At 40.0% G+C, this 11404-nt stretch overlaps 1 protein-coding gene across 1 annotated transcript in view; it reads left to right on the plus strand.

Moving 5' to 3' along the window:
* Position 1: 1 nt before the first annotated feature.
* The window catches only part of LOC118429644 (leucine carboxyl methyltransferase 1-like), a gene marked incomplete at its 3' end in the record, with an annotated part of 20376 nt that continues 8973 nt past the window's right edge, over positions 2-11404 (plus strand). The window contains 7 exon segments of the mRNA XM_035840226.1: positions 2-212; positions 2413-2501; positions 3842-3963; positions 4601-4677; positions 5554-5609; positions 6361-6463; positions 6927-7047. Coding sequence (XP_035696119.1) covers positions 145-212; positions 2413-2501; positions 3842-3963; positions 4601-4677; positions 5554-5609; positions 6361-6463; positions 6927-7047 — 636 coding nt within the window.

The following is an 11404-nucleotide window of genomic DNA, read 5'->3' on the forward strand; positions in this document are numbered from 1 at the left end:
TCTCCTTACTAAAAGGAGTATGTCGTAACCAAGATGGCGGCGGGGGAACAACTTTTTGTGAAGAACTTGTAGTTTTTCGATATTTAAAGCTGTAGAGAGGTCGTAATTTTAGGTTTAGCGGTTTAGATTGAAGGATGTTGAAGGATGGCGGCTGCTGGAGTCGATGACAGCGCTGTGATCGCCACTAATGATGATGCAGCGAGCTGCAAAAGGTGACGACTAAGGGTACACTGGTGGAAGTGGGAGGGGCGGTTCCAAGTTATAGAACTTGTAGCTTTCTGTTTCATTGTTGTAGACAGAAAGGACAAGAAGATGTTGTGTATACGACAACATATTGTGCTCTGGTCTGGTCTTAATCTGGTGATATGCCATTGTAATCGTAGAGAGGGATTTTAAAGTTAAAAAAGAACAACTTAAACTGCACCAGATGGTTCATAGGATGGCGCCCATCGTTTCTGTAAACCCTGGCCACACAATTTTTGTGTGCAATCATTACAGAAGGGTGCAAGTCCACAGTTATTCAGGTATTCAACTGCCATGGTCTTTCCCAAATGCTGCGTGTTGAGCAAAGAAAGCATCACATACGCATTTTCAAAGTTTGTGGTATGCACGCGCGGATCCAGGGGGAGGCGCGCCAGGCGCGCGCCTCCCCCTTCAGCTAGCAAAAAAAAAAAAAAAAAATTGGCAAGATAAACCCAGGCTACTAGAGGTCTTCGGAAGTTTAATACGCCAAGAATATTGAAAACGTTATCAAACTAATTCGCTTATTTGAAAGGAGATTTTCTGGTAATCATTTAGAGAAACTTGCAGTTTGCAATTACTAGTGGGTCTTCCGAGTCACGTAAACTTATGGTAAAGGCCCGGGGACGGAGCGCGGCCGCATCAATTTTTCCCCACGAAACTGGTGGGTCGCTGTATGCCAAAATCGGCGCTTAAAGATATAGAAAGAGCGTGGAAATTTTGTAAGATCTCCAGAAAATCAGCGGAAGTTAATTATATATTTTTGATAAACTGATGACTTCTATCGTCCGTCATCGGCTAGAGAGAAGCGACCGGTCGACCCCGCCTTGGGAAAATCGGCGTCGTGCGCCGGCACCCCCCTCCCCACTCACCTACAGTTTTGAACAGTGACGCCGTGATGATCGTGCTGACGTTTTTGTTGCCATTTTCCCCCGATTAACCGTCATCAATTGGCCCCACAGAAGTAAAAAGAGTCCGAAATATATGCAATTTCAAATGCGTAAGACACTTTCAAAATAGTCTCCGGCAAGCCGCTCAAACCCCACGAGATTTCTATGCGATTTTATAGGAGCGCGAGCCGCTTCGCGGAGAAAGGCAAATCGGCAGCCAGGTACAAATAATTTTGCGATATTTTTTGTGTAGCGTGGCGTCATTTATTAATATTAAGAAGGAAGAACTAGCCTTCGTTAGGTTTGTCCGCAGTGGTAGTTGCTAAAAAAAATTCCCTAACTTGAACTAGACAGCCACAGACATGACAAAAAGTCAGTGTTAGTTTGTTTCTCAAATTTGCTCAGAGATGGCTCTAAAATGCACCAGAGAGCCTCTATTTCTTAAAAATTTTCTGGGGGAGGCCCCCCATACCCCCCAACGAGAGGGGGGGAACCCCCCTCTCGTGCTCTCCCCCCGCGCAGCCAAGGTACGCGCCCCCCCCCCTTAACAAATTTCTGGATCCGCCAGTGGTATGACTCGGCCGGGGATCGAACTCACGACCTACATAATCATGCTAATGCAAAGCATACACTCTCCCCCACTTGTTAATTGCACCGGTTGATGAACTATATACAATGCCATATAAAGGGCCACATTCAAGCAGGTTGAAATAAGCTCTATCACACTTTTGAGTACACATGCAGCAACAGGAATTGTGGGTAATAATGTCAAAGGTGAAGGCCCCTGAGACATATGTAAAGCACGTCTTGACGAAGTTAGACTGTCAACAAGTCAGGGTCATCACCTTTGACATATTATAGACAATTCCTGTTGCTGCAGATGCATACTTGGAAAGGAAAGTGATCTCGATCCAGTTTAGCTCACTGAAGAGCTAGTCTTCCACTGGTTGTGACAGAGAAGACAGACGCTATGTACAGTATTTACAGGTTCATTGTACCGGGGAAATTCCCCTGGCTCTTTTTGACAAGCACAATGAACAGTGGACCATGGCTTAACGTCCCATCCTAAGGACTGCAACCCTTTCCGGTAGCGTGCAGGAAAGGGTTGAGCGACACAACCGGAATGGAACTCACGGCTTCTAGTTCCAGAGGCAGGGCCGCTAACCACTGGACTATGCGTGCTACCTTGGTAGTTTGAAAGAGCTTATTCTGATCGCTAGAAATATGTTGTCATGATGATGTTGGCATTAACTTATAAGAAGACTGCTTGTTGTGTGTCCAGGTTTGCAGTACAGCAGGGTTACTGGAAGGATCCCTACATCCAACACCTGGTCAGGCCAGGGGAGAGGAAGGCACCTGAAATCAACAGAGGTGGGCAAATTTTATTATCACACTACAGGTGTTCCGGGCTGGGTGATAAAAAGCCGTATCACACAGCAGGCTTTAAAGTTTTATCACACAGGCTTCCATCAAACAATTTGAACATACTCTGCATATGTCGAGTGTGACGCGGTTGAAAATTCGTGTACCTGATTCGGATGTGGGAACATTGCTGTTGTAACAATTTTTGTTTGAAGGCACCAAATTTTCTCAACTTCTGGTGCGTTTTGCATGGAAACATATAACATGCATTGGCATAATACCGGTAGTAAGACTTATACCGGTAGATTAAAAATACTGGAACTTAAAGAGATCTACACATGCAACAATAGTTATTTCTGAGCTGTGCACACTTCAGACATCTAGGTGTCCTATACACCATTTACAAAGCATCGATAACAATGCATTCGAAGACAACAAGGCCAAAAGTTTTCAGTATACTTTTTTTTAAATTTCGGGGTAGGCAGCTCGTCGTGGGACGAACACACTGTCACATTCATTGCCAAATTTATATAGATCATAATTACACATGCTCACGGCACAAGACGAACATGATTCAACAACAATCTTGAATTTCTGTTGGTGACCTACAACTCATGTAAAAGTGTGAAGAACCGTTGCATAATAGCCCGGACCTACGACTGAATGGGCAAAATTGAACGTACGCAGCCATTTTCCCGCCATTTTTATATCTACGCTAGCAGTGAAGTGTTACGTCATAGCGGTTGTGACGGACAGAAGTTAAATGAAAATTCTTGACGGTATACGTCCGTTTTCTCATGACATTTTGTATGCTCATGCAGGTTTATGTTTTATGCATTTACTGACAGAAAAGGAAGGAACATCAGAGGATGTATAAATGTACATAGCGGCAGTTAATTGTGCCGTGTTTCTTCCTACCGGTATTTTGTACCCCCTCCCAACCACGCACCCGTTCGCCGTGTAATTCCGCGGCGTGTTACAATTACAATATTACGCTTTTAGCAAGACAAGAGTGGCAGAAAAGTTACACAGAAGAAGTGGCAAGGGTAACCTATAACAGCAACATGTAACTGGAGAAAATGATGCGTTGACAATTTGTCAAATCAGTATGGCTAGAGAAATCGTCGTAAACGTACCGGTATTATGATAATAGATGTTACATGTGTTTTCTCAGGTGGTATGACATAAATAAAATACAACACGGTGTAAAGGGAAATTTTTGAAAAATACCATTGTCTTAATGCATTTTAGATTTACAATTTAAAACTTAATTTGTTGGAACACAACATTAATAATTTTCATACTCATAGGCCTCATGATGCCTTTAACGTACTTTGTTTTGTGCCCAGGATACTATGCAAGAACCCAGGGGGTTGGTCAGTTGCTGGATCAGTTTCTACAACTGACCAATTGTCAGTGTCAGGTGGTCAGTCTTGGGGCCGGCTTCGAGACTACCTACTGGAGACTTAAGGTAGGTACAGAACTGACCAATAGTATGAGTGTCAAGTCAGTTTGTTAATAGGCTTTGACAAACACTAAAAAGTAGTTATTCAAGCAACTGGATATGATTTTGGAATCGGTCAGATGTTTCAAACAACATCCATTGTTTTTTGTCAGTAACACTGGAGGGATCTTGTTGGCACGAGTTTTTATATCCTAGCTGTGAATAGATATGCAAAAGAGATCTAATTGAAGAACAGGTTTATCCTAACTATGAATTAATGATAATGATAATAGTTTACTGTAAATGCGGGAATTTAATTTCGCGGTAGCGGGAAAAAAAAGCTTTTAGCGGTGGTTCTAAGTTCTCGGTAGCAGCATGTACTTACTGCCATGGAAAAATGTTCGCGGTGGTTTAAGTTTGCGGTGAAGTGGCCAACACAAAAACCGTGAACATTAAACCACTGCAAAAGTTTCTGCATTTACAGTATTGTAAATTCTTGCCTGAGGCCTTATTGCAAGTGACAAGACTTGACAAATTAATACTGAAGTTATGATATGCAAAAGAAGAGGAAGACAAAGTTTGAGATAACTTCATGGCAGACTTTGTAATAGGAAAATGCATCATATACTGAATATCTTACAATGTTGTTATCTCTTATATTCAGGATGAGGGTCTACTTCCAAGAGGTTACTTCGAAGTTGACTTCCCAGCTGTAACATCCAGGAAGTGCCATTATATCAGGTGAAACATTATATCCAAGTTTCATCTTCCTTTGTTGTAAATGTCTGTAATCTATTATTTGTGTATTTTGGATCACTGTGTATAGTTTTTTGCTGCAATGAAGACATGAAAGCTCAAAGTGCTGTTGGTTGATCCAAAATGCTTTGTTTGAAAGCAGTACTAGTAGCAAAAGAATAAGAAGTGTAACCATATGTGACTTCCCTCTTTTTATTAAAGAACACTGTTTGGTCCTTCTTGTGATGGTTTCATGATTACACATGAAAGTCTTTGTTCAATCACTGTCAAGTCTGATTTATAGCAACAAGGTCTGGTTTCCTTTGTGTTTGCTTTTGAATAATACAACAATCAAGACTGATATAGGGAACTTTTCTATTGCTATTATGCTGTATTGTCCTTTTACAGAAAATACAATGGTGGTGGCCTGGTGGGGGTAATTCAGGGGTAAATTGAAACAAGGTTTAGCCAGTGAATGCATTCACTATTGATAAGAATGTTAATTAAAGATTAAAGGCCATACTGTAAATTGTACAAAGCAGCTGCAAAAATGAGCAAATATTTCCTATGATTTGAAAAAAAAATGTCTGAAAAAGGATACTTATGTCATAGAATGCCAATGTCAATTCAAAAGTCAAAGTCAAAGAAGAATCTATTATTTTGTATGTTTATTTAACCCTACTGATCACTTAGACTTCATACAGAAAGCAACTTTTCTTTTTTTGCCAAACTTTTTTTCTTTTCATGTTTGCACCAGTTTTTGGATCATCAGAGGATGTCATCCATATAATCAAATCAACGTGGCCTTAAAAAAAGAAAGAAAGTTGCATGCTGAAAGTAATCTTAATAATATCAATGACCCAAGATATATTTTTTTTACAGAAGCCGCCCACCTTTGTCCAAACCACTCACAGAGGGGGGTGGCCAGCTGCAAATAGGTGAACATTAATTGAATAATAACCATCAAACATCAAAGATACACATGCTTCTGTTCCAACATGTAGTCTGTTTAATTCCAAATAATATCTGTCTGTATTTTTGTATATTTTTAGGTCCATACTGATTAGAAAGAGTAACAAAACAACAAAAATAAGTCAACTGTGCACATGGTCTAAGCTATATTCTTGTGTCAAACTTCACATTCCTTATTACTGAAATAAAGACACAACTTTACCACTACTAGTGGAAATAGAAGAATGGGAACAGTGAGGAAGTCTGTCCATTCACCCCCCCCCCCCAAAAAAAGGGAAACATACTAAGAAATGGTATTATCCTCCTAGAACTTTGCTCTGTTCATCTGTACGGTTAACTGCCATCCCCTTTCCACTATTTTTGGTTTCACCACTAGCCACCTGTCAGCAAATCAGAGAGATGGCATTGTGTTGTCCTTAAAGGGCCTTCACACTGAAACCGAATCAGCAGGAATCGAGCAGTACCAGCCAGAATGAAGTATTTGCAAAATTCGTGCCACATTCGGGGCCATTCGGGTGGGAATTGCAAATAGGCCTTAAATCCCTTTCACACAAGAAGGAATGAGCCATAATGCCGTCAGAATGAAAATTCTTTTATATTCCTGTGCATTCGTAGTATTCTAGACATTCTCACTACATTCCAGATATTCCTTCTAACTAGTGTTAGGTATTAGTGTGAATGGGGTCTTTCTTTGACTTCCTGTATCTTCTGACACAGAAGGAGGAACGCTGCACTGCTCCAACTACCACATCCTGAGTGGGGACCTCAGAAACACAGAGGAACTCAATGCTTCTCTCACCACAGCAGGAATAGACAAAAGGTCAGTAGTGGGTCAGCAAAGAAATATCATGTAGTATAAAATACTGTTGTTAGTAACAATAGGAACATCCTGTCAATAGTGCCAAAGAGTAAAAGTGGCAGGAACATCCTGTCAATAGTGGAAAAAATCTACAAAATCCTGTCAACACTGCCTTTCTGCAATTCAATCAGAGATTGCAAGGTGGTGCTCATAAGCTGTATTCACAGCAATTGATGTTTTTTAGGCAGACTTGTAGGCATACTTTTCTCTTGTGTATATCACAACTGCATTTAATTACCACTATAGTATTACTTATCTAAGGCCTGATTTATGGAATAATGGAAGCAAAACTTTGCAGAAGCAGGCTTTCAGATCAAAGTTGTTGTTTTTCACTTTCGTACTTTTATTGAAATGCAAACAAACAAACATAGACAACAGGTAATAGGATTTATTTGTCTTTGAATGCTACGTTCTGCCAACACAGCTTGCCGACACTGTTCGTGACGGAGTGTGTTCTGGTGTATCTCACGCCTGATCAGTCCTCCAAGCTGGTACGCTGGGCTGCCGACAACTTCCCCACCGCCATGTTTGTTAACTACGAACAGGTGAGCAGGCTACCCCGGGTAGGAGATGTACATGTCTATGGGAAGGTACTCTGGGAAGGAGATCTCAATGGATTACTGTAAATGCGGAAATATTCCCAGTGGATTAATGTTCACGGTTTTTGCGGTGACCACTTAATCCCGTGCACTGTAAAAGATAAAATTTTTGCAGTGATTCAATTTTGCAGGAACAGAAAATGGTGTGTTTGTGGTGGTCTCATACTTGCAGTTAAAACTACCAAGCAGGGTTTTACTGTAAAAAAGAAAATGTTGGCGGCGTTATGTAAGTTTGCCTGGAAGAGATCAAGGTGTAAAATGTGAAACGCGGGGATTTAAGTTAACGGTAGTGTGAAAAAGGAGTGTTCGTGGTTGTTTTAAGTTCGCAGTAGCACCATAGACTGCATTTAGTCACATACTACCATGGAAAAATGTTTGCAGTGGTTTTAAGTTCACGGTTAAGTGGCTACCGCGAATACCGCGAACAAAAAACCACCGCGAACATTTCTGCATTTACAGTAAAACCACTGCAAACATTTTCCCTTTTGCAGTATCTTATCATTCAGATGCTGAATATCTTTGAGTGTTTGAAAATGGTAACTGTGATTGCATTTCAGTTTTCATTTGCTAGGGGGCATTTGTGTGCAGGATTTGCTGTGGCAGACTCTTTAAAAGTACATGTACTCAAGTAATTATATTTCAGCCATACCATAGGTATGGTGAAATATATTGTATTCGTAATGTTTCTTTCTTTCTTTCTTTCTCCTGTCAAATCTTCAAATCGAATCAACTCAGCCATTTTTTAACCGATTGACTTGAAATTTGGCACAATGGTAGAGTAAGCCAATACCCCTAGGTGTTTTTTTCATTTTTTTCATATCTGCCTTTAAAATGATTTTATTGAGGTTTTTGTCAATTTTTATGTATATTTCGGGCTCCTGTACCCTGGTAATACAGCCGAATGACATAAAATTTGGTACAGAGGTGCCTTGATCATATACTCACCTAGATTCAATAACAGTTTTGGCAGACGGTACAAAGAAATGCTTAATTTTGCGAATTTTGGCCATTTTTTGACCAAAAAAGGACATTTTTGGCTCCCGTAGCCTCGTTTTACAACCAAATGATCTGAAATTTGGTATAAAAGTGCCCTTCAATTATGTGTACATAAATTCAGTAAAAGTTTTCCCATACGGTACAACAAAATGCTTAATTTTGCAATTTTATGGCCATTTTTTGACAAAATTTGGACATTTTTGGCTCCTGTTCCCTCGATTTACAACCTAATGACCCGTAAATTGGCAAAGGGGTGCTCTAGATATCTATTCAAATGACCCATGTATAATTTTGGGCATGGACCACTTTAAAATGATATATTTGGGATTTTTTTGGTCATTTTCCAATGGCCAAAGGGGCCAACGACCTCAAGGCCTATTGTTGCATGATGGATATGGCTGAAATATGCTGTATTTGCTCTCAAGCAAATGTCGGCCTTTCTAGTTACTAATTACTCTGTCTGGAGAGCCTTTAAGAACTGTAATTCACTGGCCATCCCCATAGACTGAAGCTTTATTGTGCATGACATCAACATGCTTGAAACAACCATTGTTCTCGACATCTTTTATCATGACGCCAATCATACAATTGCGATGTTTTGTTTTGAAGCATATGCATCACGGTAGATTGGTATTTCAAGTGACCAGTGCTTGAGAATGAAATAAAAGAAGGCAGGTTTGCTATACAGTAACTACTGATTTAAGTCTGATTACCACCATGACATTTGGGTAGCTTTCAACAACATTGATATATTTTAGTGACCGTCCCCACAGACTGTATGGGTGCAGTCAAAATTGTTTAAGGTTAAATAACCATTGTGCGTCATCTGATATCATGACGCCAATCGTACAACATGTTTTGTTTTGAAGTTTCTGTATATAAGGGTGTACTGGTATTTTACCTTTGTCTGATTCAAGGCATTCAGATTATTCAAAGGCTTTTGATTGATCTTTGATGTGTGTTAACTAGAACAAGGGTGAATGGCCGTCATAGTTAGCCCTATTAAAGGACTTTTCTTCACAGCACGCAGAAGACACGGGGAAGAAGTACGCACACTGTGCAGTTTTCTTCTACAAAAAATCACACATTCTGCCAAAAAAGTGCAGACATTTGGGTGCTGAAAATTCACCTAACAACAGTTTCTAACATTTTTTGGTTGGATTTGGCCACTTTTTTTCAATTACCCACCAACACAATCAGTCCAGGTGATCAGTGCACAAAGGCATGATCATGACAAATAAGGCATAATATTTGTGAATGAATAAAAGGAAATATGCCAAGCTTTCCAATGTTGCTGATCATCTAAAAACATTATACATCTAGTCATGGAAATGTGCATTTTCACGACTAGCCCTTCGTCTGGGTGTACAATGAGAAGCCTTTCTTTTACATCTTGTCATCGACACCCATTTAAAATCCGGCTTGAAAATGAAATAAAGGGAAAGGGCCATTTAGTAACTGAATACCATGGCTTTAGTAACTGAATACCAGGGCTTCCAAGAACTGAATGTTACGGTAATTCAATGACCATCCCAACAGACAGTATCTTTTTAATTGTTCAGGATTGCCATTTACGTCAACACTCCTTGGCCAACATCACCAAAAGGTCAGATGAATATCAAGCGTCATCGTACACAATGACGGCATGTCTTATTGTACGTCATGTACAGTCATGTTTTGTTTTGAAGTAGGTACATCAGGGTGGACTAGTATTTCATCGCGTTTTGTCCTCACTGATTATTCAAAAGTTTTTGATTGATGTGCTTTATGTAGAACAGCGCAAGGGGGAATTGCCATTATAATTGGCTCAAGCGTCATCGTACACTATGATGGCATGTCTTATTGTACGTCATGTACAGTCATGTTTTATTTTGAAGTAGGTACATCAGGGTGGACTAGTATTTCATCGCGTTTTGTCCTCACTGATTATTCAAAAGTTTTTGATTGATGTGCTTTATGTAGAACAGCGCAAGGGGGAATTGCCATTATAATTTGCTCAAGCGTCATCGTACACAATGATGGCATGTCTTATTGCACAGTCATGTTTTGTTTTGAAGTAGGTACATCAGGGTGGACTAATATTTCATCGCATTTTGTCCTCACTGATTATTCAAAGGTTTTTGATTGATGTGCTTTATGTAGAACAGCAGAAGGGGGAATGGCCATTATAATTGGCTCAAGCGTCATCGTACACTATGATGGCATGTCTTATTGTACAGTCATGTTTTGTTTTGAAATAGGTACATCAGGGTGGACTAGTAGTATTTCATCGCGTTTTGTCCTCACTGATTATTCAAAGGTTTTTGATTGACGTGCTTTATGTAGAACAGCGCAAGGGGGAATGACCATTATAATTGGCTCAAGCGTCATCGTACACAATGATGGCATGTCTTATTGTACAGTGACTGTCATGTATTGTTTTGAAATACGTATACGTCATGGTAGACTTAAGTATTTCACTACAGTTTGTCCTCACCAATTATTCAAAGGCTTTTGATTGATTTGCTTTTTGGGTAGAACGGCACAAGGGGGATTGGCCATTATAATTGGCTCCCATGCAGAACTATTCTTCACTGAGAAAGACTCAGGGAAAAAGTAAAAGGCTGAGCAGTTTTCTTCTTATCTTACCAAAGAACTATAATTATATCTCAGTAGTGGCCAAGTGTGTGCTTTTCAGATAAGTGTTGCTTTGTAGATGTATGTGATTGATCGCATGATAGTAAACTGGAATTGCGTCAGAGTGAGACATTAATGCTTTTCAGATAAGGCATCTATAAAGCAGAAGATAATTGTGATAAAAACTCAAAAGCTCAATCTACATTGTACAATGGCCCATGCCGTTCTAGTATTAGTCTGTAGCCGACAGCAGATTTGTTTTGACGATACACAGTTACAGTAGTACATTTTGTAGTAGTTTTTTTACTATCTTTGCATACATTTTAGAATACATTTACCATCGTCTTTTAATTAGTATCCCATCATGGGATTTCCTGCATTTAGCCCACATGGGCAGGAACATGCAAATATTATCACATAATCAAGGGTTAATGACCCGCCCCGAGGTGTATATGGTGTCATAATGCCTGGTCCTTTTCTATAACCACCGAATGAAACCACCGAGTGAGCAAAGCGAACGAGGTGGTTTTATGAGGTGGTTATAGAAAAGGACCAGGCGTTATGACACCATGTACACCGAGGAACAGGCGGGTCATTAACGTTATTATCATATAGCCTACCCAAACTTGCAAACTCCTGTATGATGCATAGATCCCTTGGTACTATACGTGTGATTCCTTGTCGATTTCTG

This window comes from Branchiostoma floridae, chromosome 13, assembly GCF_000003815.2.
Source record: "Branchiostoma floridae strain S238N-H82 chromosome 13, Bfl_VNyyK, whole genome shotgun sequence".
In the NCBI taxonomy this organism is placed as follows: domain Eukaryota; kingdom Metazoa; phylum Chordata; class Leptocardii; order Amphioxiformes; family Branchiostomatidae; genus Branchiostoma; species Branchiostoma floridae.